Consider the following 27,858-nt stretch of genomic DNA (forward strand, 5'->3'; position numbering starts at 1 on the left):
TATCCTTGTTGAACCTCATCAGACTTCTTTTGGCCCAATCCTCCAATTTGTCTAAGTCACTCTGGACCCTATCCTCCAACTTATCTATCTCTCCTCCAAGCTTAGTGTCATCTGCGAACTTGCTGAGGGTGCAATTAATCCCATCATCCAGATAACTGATAAAGATGTTGAACAAAACCGGCCCCAGGACCGACCCCTAGGGCACTCTGTTTGATACCGGCTGCCAACTAGACATCGAGCTATTGATCACTACCCATTGAGCCTGACAATCTAGCCAGCTTTCTATCCACCTTATAGTCTATTCATCCAATCCATACTTTTTTAACTTGCTGTGATAGACTTATAGTGATAGACTCAAGGAGCTGAATCACTTAATCTTTTTTTTTTTTGTTAAACTAAATAGGTGACTTGATCTGTCTAGAAGTACCTACACTGGGTACAGAAATTTGAGGGCTCTTCAGTCTAGCAGACAAAGGTATGATGTGGTCCAATGACTGGAAGTTGAAACTAGTCAAATTCCGACTCAAAATAAAGTGCACATTTTTTCACAGTGAGGGTAATTAACCATTGGAACAATTTACCAAGGGTTATGGTGGATTATCCAAACCTAGATATTTTTTAAATCAAGATTGGATGGTACTGGTTGTTTTTATGATATGCTCTATTTCAAACAGGAATTAATTCAGGGAAACTTTATGACCTGTTTTATACATGAGGTCAGACTAGATTATCCCAGTGGTCCCTTCTGGCCTAATAATCTGTGAATCCTCTATTCTGCCAACATTACTTCTACCTGTTCCAAGCTTCCCATCCTTCTACTTTCACAACCTTTTCTCCTAGTCTGTCATCATTATCAATCCCCTTCTCTCCCATTAGTGATATCTGTCCTAACCCAGGCTTCCAACATATAACCACACTTTCCTCTGCTTCCCCTTTCTCCCTCATCCGTCATTATGCTGATATTTCCTTCCTTCCCACTTGCCTTCTTCTGTTCTTTCTGGAATGCCCATTCTAGCTTAAAATAAGAAAATGAGAAATACCAGTAAGACTTGCACATAATAAACTGATCTTATTATAGGTTTCAGAGTCGCAGCCGTGTTAGTCTGTATCCACAAAAAGAAAAGGAGTACTTGTGGCACCTTAGAGACTAACAAATTTATTTGAACATAAGCTTTCTTGAACTACAGCTCACTTCATTGGATGCAACTTATGCTCAAATAAATTTGTTAGTCTCTAAGGTGCCACAAGTACTCCTGATCTTATTATGATGATCCTTGCCTCTTCCCTTTTCTATCTCCTTTCTCCCTCGCTTCCTTTCATTTGTGGTATCAGATCTCAAATTAGATTGTAAGCTCTTAGGGCAGAAATATGTCATCTGTTTCTGCTCCAAGTTCATTCTAGCTGTTCATACAAGAGAGACTGATCTGCCACAGAGGGATTGGGTGACCTTTAGGTGATTAGCAAAGAGGCCTCTTTCTTTTTCAATCCGAATACAAAAGTTCTTTGAGATTTTCAGATGGGTATTGTTATTATTCATTATTATATGAAGACTTTTTTTTAAACTCTGTCTTTTTTTCTCAAATATACAAATAGCATCTGCAAACCTCTTTGTAGGTAAAAATTAGATAAATTGTATGAGATCTTAGTTGCTTTAGAGCTTAAAAAAGAGCCCTCAGGGAAGATATGTTGATAGCTAAATTATATGTTTTATGAATTGAAAAGGGGTTTAAATCACATTCCTAAATACTACTTTTAATTGCAAGAAATGATTACTGTCTCAAAAGCCACCTGATACAAGCTGTAAACTGGCAGTTCATAGCTTGTGGTATTTGGTTGAGTTCTAGAATACATTTCCTCTCAGTCAAACCATACGAATGGTTGGTACATTCCTTATAATTCAGTCAAGTAGCTAACCTTTAAGAAGCATTAACAGCATTATAACATATTGATTCTGAACTCTGGACTGACAGACATCCTGCCAAAAATAAATCTCCTTAAAAAACATGGACACGTGCACTGAAGATCCAGATATAGCTGGGAGGCAAGTATTGTGGCTCAGCTGGCCTGATCCAAAGCCCATTGAAATCACTACCAGTTTTTTCCCATTCATTTCTGTGGGCTTTTGATTAGACCCTGAGAGGGAAGTGGCATAACCCGGAACTCTGAGGGAAATGACAGTTTTTCCTCCCTCCTTCCCAACAGAAGTACTGTACAGTATTAGCTCATTGAACTGGGTACCTGCAGAATAAACTGGGTACTTGGTGTCATGCTTGTTGGAGATGGAGAATAGACTTAAGACGATGTTTGCATTACTGTGTTTGGGAAGAATTGACAAAGCTACAGTCATGGTGCATACACATCTCCTTTTGACTGTAATGGGAGGTTTGCATATATAAAGGTTTCAGGAACACTCATTATTAATTATATAGTAATATAGGAATGCATGGTGCTTCATAAAAATATATACCCTTTAGAAAGGTCTCTGCATTAAGGAGCCGTAGCACAAGCAATTAAAAGATGAGGCATGAAGATTTTGTCATGGATATTTTTAGTAAAAGTCATGGACAGATCACGGGCAATAATGAAAAATCCATGGAAGCCTATGACCTGTCCCTGACTTTTACTAAAAATATCCATGCTAAAACAAGGAGCCTGGGCAGCTGTGAGTGGTCTGGGAGCTCCAGGGTCCCCCTCTGCTAGTGGCTCCAAACTCCGGAGGTTCCCCTTGCTGCCATGGAGGCTGGGAGCTCCGTGGGCCCCTCCTGTTGCCCATTGAGGCAGAGAGCTGCGGGGATCTGGCCACTGCCACCCGTGGCATCTGGGTGGTCCAGGGGTCCCCCCTGCTGCCCACAGAAGCCACAAGTGTTGGGGGTCCCCCTGCTGCCCGCAGCGGTGGGAGCTGCAGGGATCATCCTTGCCACCGAAGGCAGCAGGGAGCTGCGGGGGTCCCCCCTGCCGCCCGGAGTGGCTGGGAGCTGCGGGAGGTCCACCTGCCGACGGGACCCTGCAGCTCCTAGCCGGGGCTGGCTGAAGTCACGGAGGTCTTTGGAAATCACGGAATTCGCCTTAATTGTCAGTGAAAAGTTAGGCAAAAAAACCCAAAAGAACCTAGACCTGAAGGAAAGATTTGAATGTGTAGAAGGAGTGCTTTGTATAACTTTGGAAACGCAATGTGAAACAATACAAATAAGAAATGTCTAAGTACTTTCAAATATCCTGACAAAGTATTAATATTCTACTGTACTAAACCACAGCCCTTTTATTTAGTTACAGTTCTGTCTTCTTGTTCTTTTAAAAAAGGTTGTTGGGAAAAATTATTGAGAGACTGACTGCCTGTTTGTTAGCATAGGCTGTATTTCAGGAAGTTAGATAAACTTGTTTAGAGACCGGAGTGGAAATTGAAAATCTGCCTTTGTTCCATGGAAACACACATTTAACAGAGGCTTTCACAAAACTCTGATGTCTTTGTTGGGTTATGCTTTCTCCAACCATCAAAAGATGAAGAGCTGCAGACTTGATTGATTGATACTTCTTACTTGATTCCATTTTGTGTTATATTAAAAAAAATGTTTTTATCATTTTTTGTGAAAGTTTTTGTTCTGTTAAAGAGCCAAGGATTATCAGTGGGGGTTTGGGCATATTTACAGACATGTTAAAGCTATAAATAGAGATATGGGGTGAAAAGTTGGGACACATCTTTTATGGTTGTTGTTCCCACCCCCGTTCCCCTCTGACATTGACATATGTTGGACTGGAAGTTTTAGGAGGGATATAATAGAAAATAAATAGATTGTTTTGTATTTTAGAAACCATACAGGTGAGAGCCACCATCTGCAGAGCTGCTGGCAGCCACGGGTCACCCATTTTGAAGTAGTACCTTTTTTTGTTTTTGAGCTTTGCTTCCTTAGAAGATGCTAAAATGTATGTGTTTTTCCCCCCTGTGTGCTCCCTTCTTGCTGATTTCACATCTCTTTATTAACACCTGACTTTGTATGTAAATGGGGATCCATTGTGTTTGCTTACAGTGCTTAATTTATATCCCAACAGAGAGAGAGGTGAATAAACATTTCCTGTCTAACAGAAAACCTGGTTTTCACCTCTGCTGATAACTTGATACAGACTCTTAAGAACATATTTTCAGTGTGTGTGTATATTACACACAGGTACTCTCTGTCTGTGTGTGTGTGTGTGTATATATATACAGGTACTATGTAAGGAGTTATGTTACACACACACACAAACATAACTTCTTACATTGTACCTGTATATACATTTCACAGTGATGTTAATAACTATTGAGAGACTGGCTTTCATTTCAGACCACACATAACATTCTTTGGTGAATCACAATGTACCTATTGGAATCATAGGACTGGAAGGGACCTCGAGAGGTCATCTAGTCCAGTCCCCTGCACTCATGGCAGGGCTAAGTATTATCTAGACCATTCCTGACAAGTGTCTAACCTGCTCTTAAAAATTTCCGATGATGGAGATTCCATAACCTCCCTAGACAATTTATTCCAGTGCTTAATCACTCTGACAGTTAGGAAGTTTTTCCTAATGTCCAACCTAAATATCCCTTACTGCAATTTAAGCCCATTGCGTCTTGTCCTATCCTCAGAGGTTAAGAAAATCTTTTTCTCTCTCTCCTCCTTGTAACAACCTTTTATGTACTTGAAAACTGTTATCGTGTCCCCTCTCAGTCTTCTTTTCCAGACTAAACAAACCCAATTTTTTCAGCCTTCCCTCATAGGTCATGTTTTCTAGACCTTTAATCATCTTTTTGCTCTTCTCTGGACTCTCTCCAATTTGTCCACATCTTTTCTGAAATGTGGCGCCCAGAACTGGACACAATTCTCCAGTTGAGGCCTAATTAGAGCAGAAGAATTACTTCTCACGTCTTTCTTACAACACTCCTGCTAATACATTCCAGAATGATGTTCGATTTTTTTGCAACAGTGTTACACTGTTGGCTCATATTTCACTTATGGTCCACTATGACCACCAGATCTCTTTCTGCAGGACTCCTTCCTAGGCAGTCATTTCCCATTTTGTATGTGTGCAACTGATTGTTCCTTCCTAAATGGAATACTTTGCATTTGTCCTTATTGAATTTCATCCTGTTTACTTCAGACCATTTCTACAGTTTGTCCAGATCATTTTGAATTTTAATCCTATTCTCCAAAGCACTTGCAACCCCTCCCAGCTTGGTATTGTCTGCAAACTTTATAAGTGTACTCTCTATACCATTATCTAAATCATTGATGAAGATATTGAACAGACGCAGACCCAGAACTGATCCCTGCGGGACCCCACTCGTTATGCCCTTCCAGCATGACTGTGAACCACTCACAACTACTCTCTGGGAATAGTTTTCCAACCAGTTTTGCACCCACCTTATAGTAGCTCTATCTATGTTGCATTTCTCTAGTTTGTTTATGAGAAAGTCATGTGAGACACTATCAAAAGCTTTACTAAAATCAAGATATACCACGTCTATCACTTCCCCCTATCCACAAGGCTTGTTACCCTGTCAAAGAAAACTGTCAGGTTGGCTTGATAAAATTTGTTCTTGACAAATCCAGGCTGGCTGTTACTTATCACCTTATTATCCTCTAGATGATTGCAAATTGATTACTTAATTTTTTGCTCCATTATCTTTCCAGGTACAGAAGTTAAGCTGACTGGTCTGTAATTCCCCGGGTTGTCCTTATTTCACTTTTTAGAGATTTGCCCTTTTCCAGTCTTCTCCTGTCTTCCATGACTTTCCAAAGATAATCACTAATGGCTCAGATATCTCCTCAATTAGCTCTTTGAGTATTCTGGGATGCATTTCATCAGGCCCTGGTGACTTGAAGATATCTAACTTGTCTAAGTAATTTTTAACTTGTTCTTTTCCTATTTTAGCATCTGATCCTACCTCATTTTCACTGACATTCACTATGTTAGATGTCCAGTCACCACCAACCTTCTTGGTGAAAACCAAAACAAAAAAGTCATTAAGCACCTATGCCATTTCCACATTTTCTGTTATTTTTCCTCCGTCATTGACTAATGGGCCTACCCTGTCCTTAGTCTTCCTCTTGCTTCTAATGTATTTGTAGAATTTTTTCTTGTTACCCTTTATGTCTCTGGCTAGTTTGATCTTGTTTTGTGCCTTGGCCTTTCTAATTTTGTCCCTACATACTTGTGTTATTTGTTTATATTCATCCTTTGTAATTTTACCTATTTTCCACTTTTTGTAGAACTCTTTTTTTAATTTTTAGATCATTGAAGATCTCCTGGGTAAGCCAGGGTAGTTTCCTGCCATACTTCTTGTCTTTCCCACGCACTGGAATAGTTTGCTCTTGTGCCCTTAATAATGTCTCTTTGAAAAACTGCCAACTGTCTTCAGTTGTTTTTCCCCTTTGACTTGCTTCCCATGGGATCTTACCCACTCAGTCCCTGAGTTTGCTAAAGTCTACCTTCTAGAAATCCATTGTCTTTATTTTGCTGTTCTCCCTCCTACCATTCCTTAGAATCATGAACTCTATCATTTCATGATCACTTTCACACAAGCTTCTTTCCACTTTCAAATTCTCAACCAGTTCCTCCCTATTTGTCAAAATCAAATCTAGAACAGCCTCTCCCCTAGTAGCTTTCTCCACTTTCTGAAATAAAAAATGGTCTCCAATACGTTCCAAGAACTTATTGGATAATCTGTGCCCTGCTGTGTTATCTTCCCAACAGATATCTGAGTCACTGAAGTCCCCCATCACCACCAAGCCCTTGCTTTGGATGATTTTGTTAGTTGTTTTTATAAAAGCCTCATCCACCTCTTCTTCCTGGTTAGGTGGTCTGTAGTAGACCCCTACCATGACATCTCCCTTGTTTTTTACCCCTTTTATCCTTACCCAGAGACTTTGAACAAGTCTGTCTCCTATTTCCATCTCAACCTCAGTCCAAGTGTATCCATTTTTAATGAGGAGATACCCCTCTCTACCTCTTTGTCAGTTAGCATTAAGAAGTTCTTGGATAGCAGCTGAACTGAGTGTTGATTAAACTTTTAATTTCAGAGATAGCCATCAGACTACATAGAGTAGTCTACAAAGGATTTATCATGCAGTAACTACTTATTAGTGTACTGTGAAAAAGAGTGTCATGTTTAAACACCCTCAGTCTCTCTTTTTCATCACCATATATTTCTGACATAGAAGCAAGGAACTTCTTTTTCATACTAGCAGCCTAATAGCAAATCCACAGATTAACTACACATCACAGAATTGTCCTCAAAAGACAAAAAAGGATTTGGTAAGAGCCAAAGAAAATATGTGCCAACAACATGTGATAAAACAGGCCTATTTACCTTAGGGTGAGAAGGTAATAAACTACTGTTCATATAGGAAACCTGACCTGCCTCTTTCTCAATAGACTGAGCCAGTAGGGGGCGGAATGTCATACAAGCATTTCTCTTGGGTCCCCATCAGTTCTTGCCTAATGATGCTTTCTAAATAAAAATGAAATGGGTTGGGGGCGGCTGAGCTGTCATATAGAGCACAGCATACAGTACATATTACTAATGAAAGTCCAAAAAAAATTATTTCATCTTCTGCAATAGAAACCTCAAGTTTCTTGTCCCCAACAGCATCCACACTAAAGAAAAGAAACATTCCTTGGTAAATCTTTGTTTCATCAAAAAATCATGATCTTGGATGGTTCTTAAAACAATACATAATACAGACTGCTGGAATGTACTCGTATACCCATGGCAAAGCCCACTGTGCTTTCTGACCCAGATTCCATGGAGAATCAGAGTGGTAACCTACTTATAACTTGAAACTAAATTAAGTCATTCTGTCTCTTCTCTAGTTGCTGTGCTAGCTAAACCTAATCCAAATCTGTTGCTTTAAAAAGGAAAAAAAAGTCTGTAGAAGGTTTGAGTACACAGCAGTTATGAAAGTGTTATATTTAATATTTTATCTTTGTTTGAGACTACTGTTTTAGTTATACATATTTCCTCTCTTGTTAAAAACTCAAGTTCAAGTGGTTTAAATCTTTTTTTTTAAATGAAAAAACAGCATTACTCACATGCAAGTCTAAATAGTGTCTGGGATTTATTACATCATTCAGTGACGTTGACTACAGATAGTTCCATATAGAACAAAATGATGGACAAAAAATATTCTTGTATTGATGATGACTCCATGAGACATACAAATTGTGTGTTAAACTTTGTCTCATTCATGCCTCTTTTCGTAAACATTTCTCTCTTAGAAAACTAGCTTTCGGGTTTTTTTGGTAATAACTTGTGTCTGCAGTGCATGAGCATATAGACAATATATTGTTTTAGGAAACTGTAGTAAAGAATAAAACAGATTAATGATAATGGTAAATTGACATAAACCAAGAGAAGTCTTTGTCAGTCAGTCACATTAATGAATGGACTAATTCTTAATAACTGATTAGTGTTATTCTTCAGAGTCCAGTATGCTTTGAGGCATATGTTCAGAAGAATATGTTTACCTGTAAAGGCCAAATTCTGTTTCTGTTACACCCACAAACAGTGGGTGTAGTGTGGGGTATTTAATGGCTCTACTGAGAGCAGAGGTTGGATTTGTTTGTTTTACGCCTCCAATCAGTGTGCAGTACATCAGCTGAGTAGCTCTCACTAGACTGGACTTAGGGGACCTGGGTTCTGTTCTTAATTTTGCCATTGGCCTGCTGGGTGACCTTGGTCATGTCACATCATCTCCCAGTGCCTCAGTTTCCCCATTTGTAAAATGAGGATAATGATACTGGCCTTTCTTTGTAAAAATCTTTGAGATTTTCTGAACTGAAAATGTGCTACATGAGAGCACAGTGGAATTATTTTTTTATTATTATTAAATATTATTAGGGCTGTCAATCACAGTTAACTCCAGCAATTAACTCAAAACAAATTGACACTATTAAAAAAATTAATTACTATTAATCACTGTTTTAATCGCACTGGTAATAATAGAATACCTACTGAAATTTATTATAAGTATTTTTGGATGTTTACCTACATTTTCAAATATATTGACTTCAGTTACAATACAGAATATAAAGTGCACAGTCATAGAATCATAGAATCATAGAATATCAGGGTTGGAAGGGACCTCAGGAGGTCATCTAGTCCAACCCCCTGCTCAAAGCAGGACCAATCCCCAATTAAATCACCCCAGCCAGGGCTTTGTCAAGCCTGACCTTAAAAACTTCTAAGGGAGGAGATTCTACCACCTCCCTAGGAATGCATTCCAGTGTTTCACCACCCTCCTAGTGAAAAAGCTTTTCCTAATATCCAACCTAAACCTCCCCCACTGCAACTTGAGACCATTACTCCTTGTCCTGTCATCTTCTACCACTGAGAATAATCTAGAACCATCCTCTTTGGAACCACCTCTCAGGTAGTTGAAAGCAGCTATCAAATCCCCCCTCATTCTTCTCTTCTGCAGACTAAACAATCCCAGTTCCCTCAGCCTCTCCTCATAAGTCATGTGTTCCAGACCCCTAATCATTTTTGTTGCCCTCCGCTGGACTCTCTCCAATTTTTCCACATCCTTCTTGTAGTGTGGGGCCCAAAACTGGACACAGTACTCCAGATGTGGCCTCACCAATGTTGAATAGAGGGGAACGATCACGTCCCTCGATCTGCTGGCTATGCCCCTAACTATACATCCCAAAATGCCATTGGCCTTCTTGGCAACAAGGGCACACTGCTGACTCATATCCAGCTTCTCGTCCACTGTCACCCCTAGGTCCTTTTCCGCAGAACTGCTGCCTAGCCATTCGGTCCCTAGTCTGTAGCTGTGCATTGGGTTCTTCCGTCCTAAGTGCAGGACCCAGCACTTATCCTTATTGAACCTCATCAGATTTCTTTTGGCCCAATCCTCTAATTTGTCTAGGTCCCTCTGTATCCTATCCCTACCTGCCACCATATCTACCACTCCTCCTAGTTTAGTATCATCCGCAAATTTGCTGAGAGTGCAATCCACACCATCCTCCAGATCATTTATGAAGATGTTGAACAAAACCGGCCCCAGGACCGACCCTTGGGGTACTCCACTTGATACTGGCTGCCATCTAGACATGGAGCCATTGATCACTATCCGTTGAGCCCAACAATCTAGCCAACTTTCTATCCACCTTATAGTGCATTCATCCAGCCCATACTTCTTTAACTTGCTGGCAAGAATACTGTGGGAGACCATGTCAAAAGCTTTGCTAAAGTCAAGAAACAATACATCCACTGCTTTCCCTTCATCCACAGAACCAGTAATCTCATCATAGAAGGCGATTAGATTAGTCAGGCATGACCTTCCCTTGGTGTATCCATGCTGACTGTTCCTGATCACTTTCCTCTCATGTAAGTGCTTCAGGATTGATTCCTTGAGGACCTGCTCCATGATTTTTCCAGGGACTGAGGTGAGGCTGACTGGCCTGTAGTTCCCAGGATCCTCCTTCTTCCCTTTTTTAAAGATGGGCACTACATTAGCCTTTTTCCACTCGTCCAGGACTTCCCCCGATCGCCATGAGTTTTCAGAGATAATGGCCAATGGCTCGGCAATCACAGCCGCCTACTCCTTTAGCACTCTCGGATGCAACGCATCTGGCCCCATGGACTTGTGCACGTCCAGCTTTTCTAAATAGTCCCTAACCACTTCTTTCTCCACAGAGGGCTGGCCACCTACTCCCCATTCTGTGTTGTCCAGCGCAGCAGTCTGGGAGCTGACCTTGTTCGTGAAGACAGAGGCAAAAAAAGCATTGAGTACATTAGCTTTTTCCACATCCTCTGTCACTAGGTTGCCTCCCTCATTCAGTAAGGGGCCCACACTTTCCTTGGCTTTCTTCTTGTTGCCAACATACCTGAAGAAACCCTTCTTGTTACTGTTAACATCTCTTGCTAACTGCAGCTCCGGGTGCAATTTGGCCCTCCTGATTTCATTCCTACATGCCCGAGCAACATTTTTTTACTCTTCCCTGGTCATTTGTCCAATCTTCCACATCTTGTAAGCTTCTTTTTTATGTTTAAGATCCGCAAGGATTTCACTGTTAAGCCAAGCTGGTCGCCTGCCATATTTACTATTCTTTCGACACATCGGGATGGTTTGTCCCTGTAACCTCAATAGGGATTCTTTGAAATACAGTGGTCACTTAATATTATTTTTTATTACAAATATTTTGCAGTGTAGAAAAGATAAAAGAAATAGTAGTATACAATTCTCCCCAAAGGAGTTCAGTCACAAATTTAATTAATGCATTATTTTTTTTAACAAGCATCACCAGCATGGAAGCATGTCCTCTGGAATGGTGGTCAAAGCATGAAAGGGCATACAAATGTTTAGCATATCTGGCACGTAAATACCCTGCAACGCTGGCTATAAAAGTGCCATGCGAATGCCTGTTCTCACTTTCAGGAGACGTAAATGAAAATTGGGCAGCAGTATCTCCCGTAAATGTAAACAAACTTGTTTGTCTTAGTGGTTTGGTGAACAAGAAGTAGGACTGCATGGTCCTGTAGGCTCTAAAGTTTTACATTGTTTTGTTTTTGAGTGCAGTTATGTATAAAAAAAAAATTCTACATTTGTAAGTTGCACTTTCACAATAAGAGATTGCACTACAGTACTTGTTCTCAGTGAATTGAAAAATACTGCGGGGGTGGGGGTGAGTTTTCTTTTTTACATTGCAAATATTTGTAATAAAAAATAGTAATATAAAGTGAGCACTGTATGCTTTGTATTCCATGTTGTAATTGAAATTTATATATTTGAAAATGTAGAGAAACATCCAAAATATTTAAACAAGTGGCATTCTGTTATTGTTTAACAGTGTGATTAAAACTGTGACTAATCACAATTAATTATTTTAATCATTTGACAGCCCTAATTATTATTACATCAACCTTTATCAGATAAAATGGTGACATGCATTAAAAAAACTGATCTGAGAAATAATGGCATTGATATAGGAATGCTGCTACAGATCAGTTGATGCTGACCAAAAGTTTCAAAAGTAACTGCTGATTTTGGGTGCCTCCATTTTTTGAGATATCTTAGAGATCTCTGATCGTCAGGAGGCAGGTGCTCAGCACTTTCTGGAGACCAGGCCTATTTAAGTAATCTCAAATTGAATATCCAAAAACTAAAAATCAATAAAGTGATATATCATACACAAAACCCTACAAGTGCTTTTCAGGACAATAATTGATGATTTAAAATATTGTGAGAAAACAAAAAAAAATTGGGGCAATAGCTGTGAAATGTATGTAATACTGGAGAGAGATAATTACATACAATTTTCTGCTATTATATGTCACATTGTTTTCTTTTCCTTTTTTATGTAAATCAAGAACTATAGCCCTGTGCAACTTTTAAGATTTCTCTGCTTTTTTTATATCAGTCTTTTACATTTTATTTTTTTATCTTTTTATTTATTTACTTTTGTCTATGGAGGAAAGGAAAAATTGCTGTGTATATAGCATAGTTTGCAAATATGATTGGGTGGTAGAAAATAATTAACGTTTTTATTTTTCAGAAAACGGTGGGGCATATTTCCCAGAAGTGAAAAATGATCCAGCCAAATATTTACAAAGTTGCCCTGAGTCTGTAAAAAAGTGGCTGAGGCAACTGAAAAATGCTGGGAAGGTCCTGCTATTGATTACCAGCTCTCACAGTGACTACTGCAGACTCCTGTGTGAACACATCCTTGGGTAAGTGTACTGCTGATCTCAGTTCATTTCCGATTAGACCTCCCAGAGAGCAGTAACCGTGGTTAGATTTGGAGATGGCCCTGAGCAGTAAAGCTCGAGATTTGGGTCTGTTTCTAGTTACTGTTTCACATTATCTCAGAACTGTGAGACCAGTAGTTATGGGCTGTCCTTAAAACTATACATTTGTATAAGTAGTATTTCACATTGACTAACGAGTTTTTCAAAAGATGGGCCTTGTAAGGAGCAGAAAGATAGCCTTGTGGCTAAGGCACTGGCCTTTATTTCTTTCTTAATTGTATTATGAATGACCTTAGATGCCCAAATCTAGATAGGGGCCCTGTTATGGTAGGCACTGTACAAACATATGGTGAGAGGCAATTCCTGCCCTGAAGCTCTTACAATCTAAATAGACAAGATAGACAAAGAGAAGGGAGAAGAAACTGAGATGCAGAGAGATGTGAAGCAACTTGCCCAAGGTCACACAGTAGGTCATTGACACAGACAAGTGGAGCCAGATGAGTGCATAGGCCTACAGGGCTACGCCAAGAGCCCCCGGTCTGCTGATATCTTGCGATTGTATCAGAATCTAGACTTCCATTTTTTAAATAAAAAGTAAGTTTCTAGCCTTTGCAGTTGTGAAGAAAAGGTTGAAAATGTGACCAAAGATTAACAGGTGCAGTGATGTCTGTTTGAATCTGCAGACAACTTAGAAATATAGTTCTGAGAAGTGTGAGTGACCCCATGCATCTCAGTAGGATGTTAATTCTAAAGCCCACTGCTCTTGTAGGCCCCACCAACATCACCCTAGCAGAGGATTCTGTATATGGCAAGAGAACTAGATTGCAGTGGCCGGCCCTGGCCGGCTCACCCTCCCAAGCAAGTATTTACCAGTTGCTGAGGTATGTAGTAAGGCCACCCCCTGCTGCCATCTCTCTCTCTCTCTCTCGGGGAGGGGCCCCTGTTGCGCCTGAGGAGAGAAGTTCCCTTGTTGCCACTTTTGAAGTTAAGATGGGGACCTCTTGCCATTCTCCTGCCTCTCTGGGAGTGTATAGGACCCTTTGTCATCATCATTCCATGTGGCGTGCAGGGCCACAGCATGGGGATGAGGCCACAGGGGACCCCATATCATGATATATCCAGAGGACCAGATTGCTTTACTCTTTTTCTTAGAATACAACCCAGGTCTCCCAACTCTCAATCCACTGTCCGATCTAGATCACAGCTCTACCACAGACTTCCTGAGTTACCGTAATAATTCCTTCAATCTTTGTGCCTCCGTTCCCCAGGTGTAAAGTTGTAACACTATGTCTTACCTTAGAGGGTTGTTGTGCTGATGAATGTATGTGAGCTGCTCAGATACTATACAATAACCCTCAGAGAAGAGCCTATAAATAACTTATCATTGCTCTTAATGCACGGTTGCCAAAAAGATAATTATGCACAGAAAACATATATTTACAGTACGTGGGCAGAATAGATAATTTCACAGACCGATGGTTCACTGCAATTCATTTGAGATCTACAGCTGCCAATGATGGCACCTATTTGTATCCACAGATTTTTCAAGCTCATAATATTGAGAATTTGGCTGACTAAACCAAATGCAACCCAAAGTTTGTGGGCTTAACTCCCACTGAAATCTTTGGGACAAATCCATGACGTTAATAACGGTGTAGGTTACACACTGAGTGTAACTTCATTCATAAAACAGTTTTAGGTGGCAGCATATTGTAACTACTCTGGCTGTCAGTGGGTGAATGCCTAGTGAGTGTATTACGTATAGAAATTGGGTAGAAAAGGGATGATGCAGCAGGAAAAGCACAACTGATATAAAAGTGTAAGACACAGCTGCATCCCGACAATAGCACAACTCATGCCATGCCATTCCCAAGGCTCCCAGATCCACACAGAATCCTGGCAGCAGCAGCTACAACTCTACTATCTTTGATGAGACTTGCACCTGCTGCCACTAAGGTGGAATCTGTTTCCTCCTACCACCCCTCAAAACCAAAAAAAAAAAAGTTATACTGAAATGAGTAGTACACCCAGGGACTTGTTCTCTACTGCCATGGACTTCCTGTAGACATTTGTATCATTGCAAGCACTCCCATCCATGCATTGATACCTGTGCCTCCCTTTAGTTGGGTATGTAATGCTCTAATAGTTCTCTACTGGTGTGCAAGAGATCTTAAAGACTATGGCTACATGGCAGAGTGAAAAGTCTGCTACATCCACACTTGTCATATATAGCTATATGTTCTTGTGGCATAGGTTTAGGTTTTGTAATGATAGGCCACTAGCCGTCACCTACAGCCCCCAACTAAAACCTCTCCAGAGCATCATCATGGATCTACAACCTATCCTGAAGGACGATCCCTCACTCTCACAAACCTTGGGAGACAGGCCAGTCCTCGCTTACAGACAGCCCCACAACCTGAAGCAAATACTCACCAGCAAGTACACACTACACAACAAAAACACCAGCCCAAGAACCAAATCCTGCAACAAACCCCGGTGCCAACTCTGTCCACATAACTATTCAAGGCACACCATCATAGGACCTAACCACATCAGCCACTCATCACCTGCACATCTACTCGTGTGATATATGCCATCATGTGCCAGCAATGCCGCTCTGCCATGTACATTGGCCAAACCAGACAGTCTCTGTGCAAAAGAATAAATGGACACAAATCCAACATCAGGAATCGTAACATTCCAAAACTGGGTCTCAGAGTAGCAGCCGTGTTTGTCTGTATCAGCAAAAAGAAAAGGAGTACTTGTGGCACCTTAGAGACTAACAAATTTATTTGAGCATAAGCTTTCTTGAACTACAGCTCACTTCATCGGATGCATCCGATGAAGTGAGCTGTAGTTCAAGAAAGCTTATGCTCAAATAAATTTGTTAGTCTCTAAGGTGCCACAAGGACTCCTTATTGTTTTTGCTGATTCAGACTAACATGGCTACCACTCTGATAGCTGTATGTGTCAGTGAAGGGCTCTGGCCGGGGGAAGACAGCAAGGAAAAGCTTCGGTAGTTCCCCATTGCTGGAATCTTTCCCTGCAGCAGAGTAAGGCTACGACAGTTGGGAGCTGCCGGAGCCTTTCTCTGCTGCTGGAGTCTTTTCCTGGGGATGGGAAATGCTGCAGCAGCAGGATGCTGTGCTGCTAAAAGTAGCAGGGGAGATGGAGAGCCATGGCTTGGCCAAGTAGAGAGCTGTGAAATGTATGTACTTGGGTGCTTACCCTCACCCTTCAGGCATGTCTTTATTTGCCTGAACCATGCCTCACCAGCTAAAATTCTATTTATACCCATGCTAGCAGAGGCTATGCATGTATGTACTGTACACACCCCACTAAAGATGTGTGCAGTATAGACATATCTTACTTTGTCAATAGGGATGATTTCCCTTGTTAAGCACAGCTCTCTTGAAAAGGTGGAGATTAGAAATAGAAGAACCTTACTAGGTCAGCTTGTCCATTTCCATGGCTATGTAGGATTGTGGCCTTCAGTGTTCAGCACAATCCTATTTTAAATGAGTCAGGGAATGTGGCTTCCACCACTTCCCTTGAGAGTCTGCCTGTTCCACAATCTACTCGATGCTACTGTTAAGAATTTTTTCCTCGTGTTCATCTGAAATGTTCCCTCGCACTAGTTCACTGCATAACTCCTGGTTATACTCTTTGGCTTTTCAGTTCCCTCATTGTTGCTTGCACTGTAGAAACAAAGTATTTATAAATGGTTACCATGTCACCCCTTAGTTATGATGTGAAGCATATCTGTTCTTGGCTTCTGTTCTCGTAAATTGATCCTCCCCAACGCTTATTTCTCTTGATTTTCTCTGACTTCCCCTTCCCCTTCAATACTTTTCTAGTTTTCAAGTATCCAGAACTGTGTGTAGTATGTATCATATGAGAGCCTTAATACACAGTTAGCGTGATCTTGAGCGCAACCTCACCTTAGGGCTTGTCTACACTACCGCGCGGAGTCGATCTAAGATATGCAACTTCAGCTACATGAATAGCATAGCTGAAGTCGTCGTACTTAGATCTACTTACCACAGTGTCTTCACTGCAGTAAGTCGACAGCTGATGCTCTCCTGTCAACTCCGCTTGCGCTCCTCACTCTGGTGGAGTACCGGAGTCAACGGAAGAGTGCTCACTGGTCGATTTATCATGTCTATACTAGATGTGATAAATCAACCCCCCGCTGAATCGATCACTGCTCGCCGATCCAGCAGGTAGTGTAGACAAGCCCTCATCTTACTCTTTAGTGGCACCTGTCAAGTTGTGAGTACAAGTGTCATTCAGATATCTACCAGTAAGTACTATACCTCACTGCATTTGCAAATCAAGTATAGTGACTTCCCTCAAAGTTTTTTTCATTTTAAGAGATAGGTAGTTCTACCAGCATTCCCCATTTTTAAGTACAGGAAACATATCTCATGCCACTAAAATCTTTGAAAATAGAAGAAAAAATTTAACTGTGTCCATTGTGTTATGTGATGTTGAATTGAACTCACAAAAAGAGAGATTAAAATGCTTTATAGAGACAGTCACAAGCTACAGATGAAAGATTTTCAACAGTGACAGTATTTCCTGTAGGAGGTTTTACATCTTGGACATGCAATAATTAAGTTATTGGCTGATTATTTTTTAAGGTTGGAAATGGAGAAGTAAACAAAAGCATAAATGACACTTCTAATTAAACTGAGATGTTTAACCTCTATATTTGAATTAGGATAGGTCGGTTTTACAGGAAACTAAAGATTAAAACTGGTTTTATTATTGCCAATACATTATTATTTTATCTGTAGTGTTCACTGTAGCTCAAGTCTTCTGATTGAACTTAATTAATAGGTTCTGTTTAAATGTGTAAAAAAAAGAAAAATGGGAAGAAATCATCACGTTACTTTTCTCTTGGTCATTTCTGCAGCACACTGACCTAGTCAGAACTTCAGTTTCAGTTCTGTCTTCTTTTTTTAAAAAACCTTTGAGTTATATTCAAAACAGTGGTTCTTCCTAAATCTGTTCCAGATGCCTTTCTTCGCCTTCTACACTTGATCACATGTATCTGGGACACTACACTGTCATGTTTGTCAATAAGTCAGAGAGCAGAAAGGACTGTCAGATTTTAAATTCAAAAGAAACCTTTACATATTTCTATTGCAACTCTCTATAGTCATTTATCAAATCCAATCACCTATCTGATAAACTCCACTGATAGTTAATAATCTAAAGCATATGTCTCATAACTACTGGAATGCAAATTTACTTTTGGAAGGCCTCTTATAATACATGTCAAGGGTCAGTAATGCATATTTTTATTCAGATCTGTACATCTGGTATACAATCTGTCTGATTCTGCTTTTATATTTGTTAGCATTTCAGCTCATTATACCCTTGCTGTACTTGCTACTTCCTCCTTCCAGAATAAGGCTATCCAAGAATTTTACCAGATGGTCCCAGTTCGTGCAGTATAATACATAAGCACCTCAAAGAAGCACTTCTAATAAAAATATATAGCATGTATATGCAATTTTTTAATTTGCTACTATATTCCAGCATTAAGATATAACTAGGTTTGGCAAAATGTTTCCACTTATGTACTACTTCAGACTAATTTATATTTTTATAACCTCCTCAGAGACTTGTAGAGAAGAATTTTTAACTCCATTTTACAGCTGGAGATAATTTAGAGAGTGAGGTGAAATGACTTGCTCAGGGTTGTGGAGGGAGCCATGCTTGGAGTTGGGAGTATTACTTAGAAATATATGGCTCCCAGTCTTGGACTAAGACCATTAGACTACATTCTCCTTTCATCACTTTCACCTTGAAATAAATATCCATCCCTTAATAAACATGAGAAGTATGGGACCAATAGCGCTAATAACAAATAGTGAGTTTTGCATGGAGGTGGTATAAGTACAAGTACACAGCTAGAAATAGCAAATATTTAATTTAATATTATACCTGTCCTAATTGGTGGGGGAAAACACATCAGAGAGGGGAAAATGTGCCTACTAATGGCCAGATTTTCAAATGTATTATGATGCCTAAAGATGCAGATAGGCACTTATTGGGATTTTCAAAAGCAGTTAGTGATATCAATGCAATAGGCACCTGGGTGCTTTGAAAACCCCAGTGTGTGCCTCGCGCAGTGGAGCCTAGTTGTGAACCAGAACTCCTAGGTGCTATGGTAATACAAATTAATAATAATTAATATAATTAATAGAAGGCTCCAGTCTGATAGGCTGTCTTTCTAACATGCTTTCACCAGTGATATATGAACTTAAAAATGGAAGAAAATGGGTGTGGGGAAATAGCATAAAAATCTCTAAGTAAAGTGGCATGAAAAAATTCTTTATAGAAAACTGTTTTGACAGTCAGTCTTATCTACATGGGTTTATTTCCTTTTTTGTTTGTTTTTTTAAGTGTTTCAAGGTTATTTGAGTTGTATTGTTTTGTTATTTCAGGAATGATTTTGCAGAGCTTTTTGACATTGTGATCACAAATGCATTGAAACCTGGTTTCTTCTCTCATACGCCAAACCAAAGACCTTTCCGAACTCTTGGTAAGACTCAGTAATGTATACATCTGTTTCTTACACACTTAGATCTAGGAAATGGGGGATCCAGTCTAGTAGCCCTGTAGGTTAAAACTCTGTGACATAATCAAGCATTCAGATAACAAGTGGAAGAGATAAGAGATTCTAGATTGGTTCAGTTCCCGAGGCAGGCTATTTGGAAAGGATACTGAGGGAGAGAAGGAGGAAGTAGAAGTTGTAATGCTGGAAACAACCTGCAAATATAATGAAAAATGAAGTAAGATTTTGGTTTAAAACAGAGGAAAAAAAGTCAATATAATTCCCGGCTACATATATTGAGGTATTGCATGATTGAGCACAATGGTGACTGATTTCTCTGTGTTGCATAGACAAGATCATACATAGAAGACTTCATACAGTTCTGGGAAAATCAATTACAAAAACATTTAAACAAATCAGAGGAAATTCAGAAAACCGAAACAAATACACTTACAAGTTTGGAGGAAATGATTCACGGGAAAAGTTTGAAAGTGTCTAATATGCATAATTTGGCTCCATATTGACTCACAATGGGCATACCATTCACTTAAAAAAAATAAAAACAATTCCAAATGTTGTAGCAATGTAGTGAATTAGGTTATTAAATCAAAGCATTAAGGAATGGGGTATACAATAAAGGAAGTGCTTGTTAATCAACAAATGTGAATAGACATGTACTACAAGTCAAACAGTTTTGACAGCTTTTCATAAGCATCCTCATGATTAAGTAACAATCTGAAAATTAAGCTTACATGCAAAATAGCAGATTGGCCCAACTTCTAATGCAGTGCAAATGGCAGGGGCGGCAAAGGGCGGGGAAAGGCATATAGAACTGTATTTTTAGTAACTGTATTTTAGCATCTCATTTTGGAAAAGACTGTCATTCCAGACCCAAAGTAATTTTACCTTTTGAACACTTAAACTAAAAACTGCAATGGCAGAGTGGCAATACATGGGAAATACTTTCTAATGCTGTATTTATTTATTTAGAAGAGTAATAAAAAGTATCTTAAATATATATATATTTTTAAAAGAATGAGGTCAAATAGGAAGCTGTCAATTTGACAGTTTGATGTAGAATAGCACAGAAAGGAAATCAAATACAATATGAATGAATAAGCAAAGACATTATAAGTGGTAAACTGTCAAGTTTAAAAGCGTTTTTGCTAATTTATCTTGATGGAAATTGAAAATAAAGTGTAACTCGCTTCAGATGCTTTTAAAATCATCAGACTTCTCATGCCTTCAAATGGGGGGTTCATTCCCTGAGTCTCTGGTGGTGGTGGTATTTGTTTATGTTATTGTAGTGCCAACAGGCTCCTGTCAGGATCTGGGCCTCATGGCAGTAGGCATTATATGAACACAGAATAAGAGATGGCTCATGTTCGGAAGTGCTTTCAATCTAAAAAAGGCAGGGGAGCCAAAAGAAAATAGACAATCAACAAATGAGTAATGTGCCCAAACTACAGAAGTTCCTAGGTACACTTTCTCCAACTTTTGTTTGCTTTGCTTTACTAGTGTTTTTATTTATTTATTTGATTTGATCTCAGATAAGAGCAAAATGATCTTATCTTCTGAAAGACCAACCAGAGTATTGACGATACTATAACAGAGACAAATATTTCTAAAAACAACTTTGGAAATTTTAATAAAGCATGTTCTGATGTAGTAAACTGTGAACAATTTAAGATACTCTGTAGTGTTAATCACCTAAATAATGAGTAGAAAAAAATGATGTGGGCATCTTATGTAGACATTTCTTTTTGTGGAAAATTTTGACTTTTTGTTCAAAAAAGCCCCCAAACAAACCTGGAAAATTTAGGTTCTGGCCAAAAATATAATGTTTTTTGGTTTTCTGATTAAAAAGTCAAAATTTTCTGTGGGGAAAAAGAACCCTTTCTGAAAAGCTGCAGTGGAAGTCTGTTGGGCCTTACAACCCCTTTTCCTCTGCCTGTGCTCCTTGCAGGGGCTGCTTGAGCTCAGGTGGCTTCTGGCCAACAGCTTGTTCCTGCAACAAAACGTGGACTTCTCAGTGACCCTCCTAAATTTGGTCGCCTAGATAACTGCCTGTCTACCCTATGCCCAAAGCTGCTGGTTCAGTGGGGCTGGATTTCAGCTACATTTCCCCACCCATCAGAAAGTCTACATTTGGCCCAGTTTCCTAATATGATTGAGTCAATAGGTTTGTCCTGTTTCAGTGGGTTTCCACTCAAGGTGGGCTCAAATTACAAAATGGGGGTCCTTTTCTTCATTTCAAACTCTCCCTCCCACCCCCCTAAAAAAATTCAGGGGTGGTGAATCGGGTTCTGGAGTGAGCCCCTATCTCATTTACATGTGGTGTTGGTAGTAGTAGTTTTTGCTTCAAACTCTGGAGGGAAATCTTTGAAGAAAAGTTTTAAATTTGTCAGTCTTTCATTCTGGAGGAACCACTGTGGTCTATAAATATTTGAAGGAAGAGGACATGACAAAGAAGTTATTGTCGGCAGTAATACAATACTGTATGAGCTGCAAGAATGATTTTTCAGTAGAAAGTAATTTTGGAACTAATCTATTTGGAACCATGAAAGTTAATTTTGATTGTGCTAAACGTGTATCATTACCTCATTTGTGTGAGTTTCAAAACATGCATCAATCAAAGCAACCAGAATTTTGTATGCATCATTGCAAGTTTTACGTTTTTGTTTTTTTTGTTAGAACCAAGGTACTAATTGTTGTTATAACAATACATTTTTGTTTATAGTACTTCTTCAAAGAACTGTGCTATAAATCTGGTAATAATTAAAAAAAAGATATTAATGGAATTTTCTTATGAAAATTAAAATCTTTAAAAAATTCTCTTCTGTATTGATTTTAAAGCATCTATACTAAACTATACCTAACAAAATATGGACAAACAACAAACAAAAATCAAATAGTTTAAATAAACAGGCTTATATTGCCATGCAGCTTCAACTCCAGAATACCTCTTCAAGGATCTCACGTAAGTCTGACTCACACATCTGTTTTTCTTTATATAGGAAAGAAATTGCTTGATTAGTACATGAAATTCATACATTTTGACATTAATCTTATAAATGAGATCAGATCCTCAATTGGTATAAATTGACATAGTTTCCTTTAAATCATTATAAGTAGCTTGATTTACAGCATCTAAGGATTTGTCCCAATATGTTCATGTAAAGCAACGTCTGCCATGTCAGCGTGCCCATCTTCTAAAAATGGGATATAAGAGTTTTCCATCTTTTTGAACAACTAGAGTCAGCTTAAATTAATTTTTTAAAGATTTTGTAGTTCTATGAATTGAAGAAAACCATGGAGCAAATATAGTTCGGTCTCACCTGATAATTTATGATGTCATATTACTGCAATAACATTGAACCACAAATTTATAATATTAGAATGTTGCCAATTAATATGTGTCTAGCACTTATTCTTGAACCAAGTGTGCATGAGCCCGACAGAATCTTTATTTTTCTCTTAAATTAAAAAAGTCACAGATAACGCTGATCTCCCTGAGTAACTTCGAAAAGTTTGTGCTAGCGGGCATCTTGTTCGTGGACCTAAATACTGCCATTATGTATTTACACTCAGTTTGCAGAATTCTTGCAGTTTTAGCTCTCAGTTTTTCTGTTTTTCAGGCAATTGTGTGACTAAAAGTAGTACGGTGTGGGTGGGTGTAAAGGGTGTGGTACATACTGGCTTTGGAAAAATGTTTCATTTTTAAAATCTTACTATACAAAAATGAGATGATATTTATGTGACATATTATGGAATCATCCTGTGATAGATTATTAATCATGCATCTTTGACTATCCTGCTCTCCTCCAACCAATCCGTGTCAACCATGACTTTTTCTAGCTCTCCAAACCTCTGAGCATCTTCAAACAGCTGCCATTTTCTAACAGACCATCATCAAAGAAACTTTTTTTCTCCCCCAAATGTGGAATTGCTCTCGTTGATTCCACTATTATCACCATCTTTCAAAAAATTTAAAGGTCCTAAAGGCCAGGACTGAAAAGACACTTTCTTGGGAAAGTAACAGTTTTTCTGTACATAAAAATGTCACAAATTCAAAGGTCAATAGCAAAAAATGAAGAAGGGATATAAAACCATGTTTCATTGTTTAAATCAGTCTCTAACTATTAGAAATTAGGATGAGACTTTCTTGGGAAGCAGATTACCCCTCATATACCTTGCCTTCCTCTGCAAGGTGACCATCTGGTGCTGGACACTGTCAGAGACAGGATGCTGGACTAGATGGACCCTGGTTCTGATCCAGTTTGACAATTCTTAGGTTTTTATGTTCATGTAGCTTTTCAGGACTAGACATGAAAGCTTTCTATCAATGGAAAGCGTTGACTCAGTTTTCCAGTGGGTCCAATCGCACACTCCTAGATCTGGAAGGGCCTGAAAAAAAAATTTTAAATAAGAAATATTTTAGATAAGGTAACCTCTTTTAGGTTTTTATTATGTTTTTATGGCTCATTTATTACTTTGATACAGTTGCACATATGGTAATTGAGATTCCTATTTTTACTAACAGAAGAATTAAAAAAACCTAATTGTTTTAAAAGACTGTTAAGCCAATAGTTATAGATCCTCCACCCCACCCCCATCCCCTCGTGACATATATAGAACATGCAGAATACCTGGTGGTGCAGCATGGTGTAAAAGTTTTATAATTTGAGATAAACTGCATAACTCGCTCCTAGCTTCACCACCTATGAGAATGAGACCATCTCTAGCGAGTGCTGATAAAACCTTCAACCACAACACTATATATTCCTCCTCCATTATAGGAAGTGGTGTAGAGACTTACATAGTTAAAGTTGCCTGACACTTCCCATTGTAAGATCCTCTTTTCAGTTGCTTATAACTTTGCCAAACTTTAACCATTGAGGCTGAAATTTTCCTTCTTGTGTGTCTGCCTCACGTTGATTTTTTTTTTTCCTGGAAAGTTTTAGCTAAAATGGTTCAGCCATTTCAAAGAATGAGATTAGGGAAAAGTGTGTTGTTTTGCCCGTGTTAAAAATATATATATAGTTTGATAAATCTTACAATCAACGCATTGACAAGCTCTAGCATCTCCATGCTTTGGCACAGGAGCTTGAAAGGGCTACTGAAGTGTTAGGGATGTGCCTTTTACTATCCCTGTAAAAATTTGCCCAAATTCAGCCAAGTTACTCTTTAAAAAAATCCGTTTGCACACACTTAATAGAAACTGTTCTTAGAGTTTGGCAGCTAAATTATCCAAACATTCTGTCTGTACTGAGCATTAGAGCTGGTTGGAAGAAGAAAAGGAGTACTTGTGGCACCTTAGAGACTAACATGCATCTGATGAAGTGAGCTGTAGCTCACGAAAGCTCATGCTCAAATAAATTTGTTAGTCTCTAAGGTACCACAAGTACTCCTTTTCTTTTTGCGGATACAGACTAACACGGCTGCTACTCTGAGAGCTGGTTGGGTATTCTTGACAAAATGGTTTTTCATCAGAAAAATGTCAATTTGTTGAAAGCAAATATTTTCATGGGAAAGGGTCAAATTTGTCTAAACATAAGTGTGTGTGGTGTATGAGGCCCCAGGCTAGCCCATGAGTTAGGGGAAGACCCAGCTTTGGATCCCTGCTCTTCTTGATTCAGAGCAGGGATTCAAACCCAGGTGAGTTCGGGTCTCTCTGTGAAAAGTCTTGGATTCATCCTGTAACAGAGGATTACTTTGAATCTCTAAAATATCCATGGGTTGGGAAAACCATTTTCCACCCAGCTGTACTGAGAATGCTCCAGAATTGCAGGGACTGAGCAGGATATTCTCTACAGTTGCTGCTCCTGGCTTCTTGGTCACTGGGCAGTGGAAGTGAGAGCAGGCTTACTGTCTCTCCTATGCTCTCAGTGTTCCCCCTGCTGGCATCCAAGCAGGGAGGAAGAGGAAAAAACTGAGAAGAATGCAGAGAGCTGAGGAAGTATGTGTAGGGTGGAATAGGGGGGAAATAAAATCAGGGAGGTAAAGGAGCTGCAGGGACCAGTGTATGTAGGGGTGTGCAGAAGAGGATGGCACACCAAGGGGGAACGAGCCAGGGAATGGGGTGGGGGAAGGGATGCAGATGCAGAGGGAAGATGGGTTGCACAGGTAACCTTAATTCTGGCATTTCCTATCTTTTGAACACTTGATTTTCAACCTTTATATTCTTTTGATGTAGGTGGGGTTTGGGGGAATAAGTATATTATTCAGAGAAACCTTAAACAGAACTTAATGCTGCACCAGAGTAACTGTGCTGGCTGGAGGAATGAGTGTTTCTCAGCACACATTGGGGCAGCCCCAAAGAATGTGCATCTGGCCTTATCAGAAGGAAGTAATTTTGAGGGGAAGTAAAAAATGTCTGTTTTTTCTGCCTCTCAGAAAGGCAGAAATGAATAGCAACACCAGCAGCAGGACATGAGGCGCATGTAAAGTCCCTTCTTTTGTTTAATAGAATTGTTTTCACTGTCACTTCTCTGGGGATTAGGGCGGTTTGTGTTGGCCCACCAATTAACACACTGTGTGATCATGTAACAAGCAATACATATTTAGAGAGAATACATTGGTATTTTATATAGGTCATCCTAAACAAGTGCCCATAAAGCCTTTAAAGCACACCACAACATAATACAGTCTGTATTGCAGACAAACAGTAAAAGACAAGGTATGTATTGCCTGATGATTGAGGACATTTGCCCAACAAATATTTGTTTAAACTTGTTTAATGTTCCAGGATAGTAAAATTGTGGAAATCAATAGATGTTTGGGAAATGAGAACTGGGAATTGACAAAAGTCTTTCCACTGTATGTTTGGTCAGTGATGATGGTCAGTGCATCCTTGCAAATAACCATGGGGTAGGTGAGGTCAATGAAAGTTAAATCCTTTTGTTTTATTGCTTGTCAAGTAAAAATTGCCCTAGTTACAATATTATTCTACTTTGAAGTCTGTTTATACATATACAGTGTAGGCATTTAAAACATTTTCAACTGGGTGAAATAGAGCTGGATCAGCAAGTCCTTGCATTTTTATATAGAATTGTTTGCTAAAATACTATACAGAAAAACAACCTAGCTTTTAAGAGAAGGTGTTAGGAGAAAGTTTTTCCTGTGCGCCCTGAAGCTTTAGTTGTTTGAACAAATGATCCAAAACTTGTGTGTCATACATGATCATGGAACATAGTTGTTGGCCATGGTTTATAAAAATAAAAAGTACTTATTGAATACTTTGTTTACATTGTGTAGATAACAAACTAGTTACAGTAGAACCTCAGAGTTATAAACACCTCAGGAATAGAGGATCTTCATAACTCTGAAATGTTTGTAACTTTGAACAAAATGTTATGGTTGGTCTTTCAAAAGTTTACAACTGAACATTGACTTAATTCAGCTTTGAAATTTTACTATGCAGAAGAAAAATGCTGCTTTTAACCATCTTACTTTAATTGAAACAAGCACAGAAACAGTTTCCTTATCTTGTAAAATCTTTTTTTAAGCTTTCCCTGTATTTTTTAGTAGTTTACGTTTAACACAGTACTGTACTGTATTTGCTTTGGTTTGTTTGTTGGCTCAGCTGCTGCCTGATTGAGAACTTCCAGTTCCAAATGAGATGTGTGGTTGACTGGTCAGTTTGTAACTCTGGTGTTCATAACTCTGAGGTTCTGCTGTAGATGTTTGTGGACGTGGAGGAGAGGAGAGGGTGAAAGAAACGAGAATATAAAGAATAACTGTAGATTAACAAATTCAGCTAAATCAATTTAAGCCAGTTGTAAAATAAGAGTTTCCATACAGGGCTTTTGCATCAGTTTAAGTAACTCCATTTTAAAACTAGTTTTAGTTAAATTGGTGCAAGTCTTGTATGTAGACAAGGCCTAATAGTTATATTGTGTGGTAGGGAAACTTTCTATCACAGTATGTACTAACTGGCACTCTTTTGGCCATCTCAAAGAAATACTAATGCACGTTGAGAACACCCCTCGTATATTTCTTCTAGAATGGGATAGAGGAACATTGTTTCAGCAGTATTGGAAGGTTGGAGTTTCACTGCCTCTAATCTACCTATTCTCTGGATCAGTTTAGTTTCCAGTGCTGTTACTCTGCCATCTTATACGTACTAAATTCAGTTTTTTTAAAGTCACCAACATTTTTTTAATCAAAAAACTTCCAGTGTTTTTTATTAGAGAATATGCATAGTCTTTAAAAAACAGAAGTCATGTTTTAGGGTTTAGTTGTCAGTATCAAAATTGATATTATAAACTGACCCATAGATGGCATTCTCCTATGCTTATTCTTCCGTAGAAGGGAAAATTCAAGTAAATGTGCCAAGCCGAGTGTTTTGTATTTTTGTATAGTGTTCAAAATGTCCGCGAAGATAAAAGGTTCTTCATCCAAAAATCCAAGCAGTGAAAAAATAGTACAGTATTTCTGCATAAAGACAGCAGGGTTTGCTCCAGCTGATTACCTTTGATATTAAATACCGTGTTTGGCACTAAACTGATAAGAAAATTACTCAAGGCTGATTTCAAAGAAAACTAAAACTGCTGCTTTCAAA

At 39.0% G+C, this 27,858-nt stretch overlaps 1 protein-coding gene across 3 annotated transcripts in view; it reads left to right on the top strand.

Annotated features, from left to right (window-relative positions):
• The window catches only part of NT5DC1 (5'-nucleotidase domain containing 1), a 238,149-nt gene that overhangs the window by 142,245 nt on the left and 68,046 nt on the right, over positions 1 to 27,858 (top strand). For all 3 annotated transcript variants that reach the window (XR_012158025.1, XR_012158026.1, XM_073337114.1), the window contains exons 7-8: positions 12,535 to 12,709; positions 19,186 to 19,283. Coding sequence is in view for 1 of the 3 variants with exons in the window: in XM_073337114.1 (XP_073193215.1) it covers positions 12,535 to 12,709; positions 19,186 to 19,283 (273 nt within the window). In the remaining 2 variants the exon portion in view is untranslated. The remainder of the gene's footprint in view (positions 1 to 12,534; positions 12,710 to 19,185; positions 19,284 to 27,858) is intronic.

This window comes from Lepidochelys kempii, chromosome 3 (genome assembly GCF_965140265.1).
Source record: "Lepidochelys kempii isolate rLepKem1 chromosome 3, rLepKem1.hap2, whole genome shotgun sequence".
In the NCBI taxonomy this organism is placed as follows: domain Eukaryota; kingdom Metazoa; phylum Chordata; order Testudines; family Cheloniidae; genus Lepidochelys; species Lepidochelys kempii.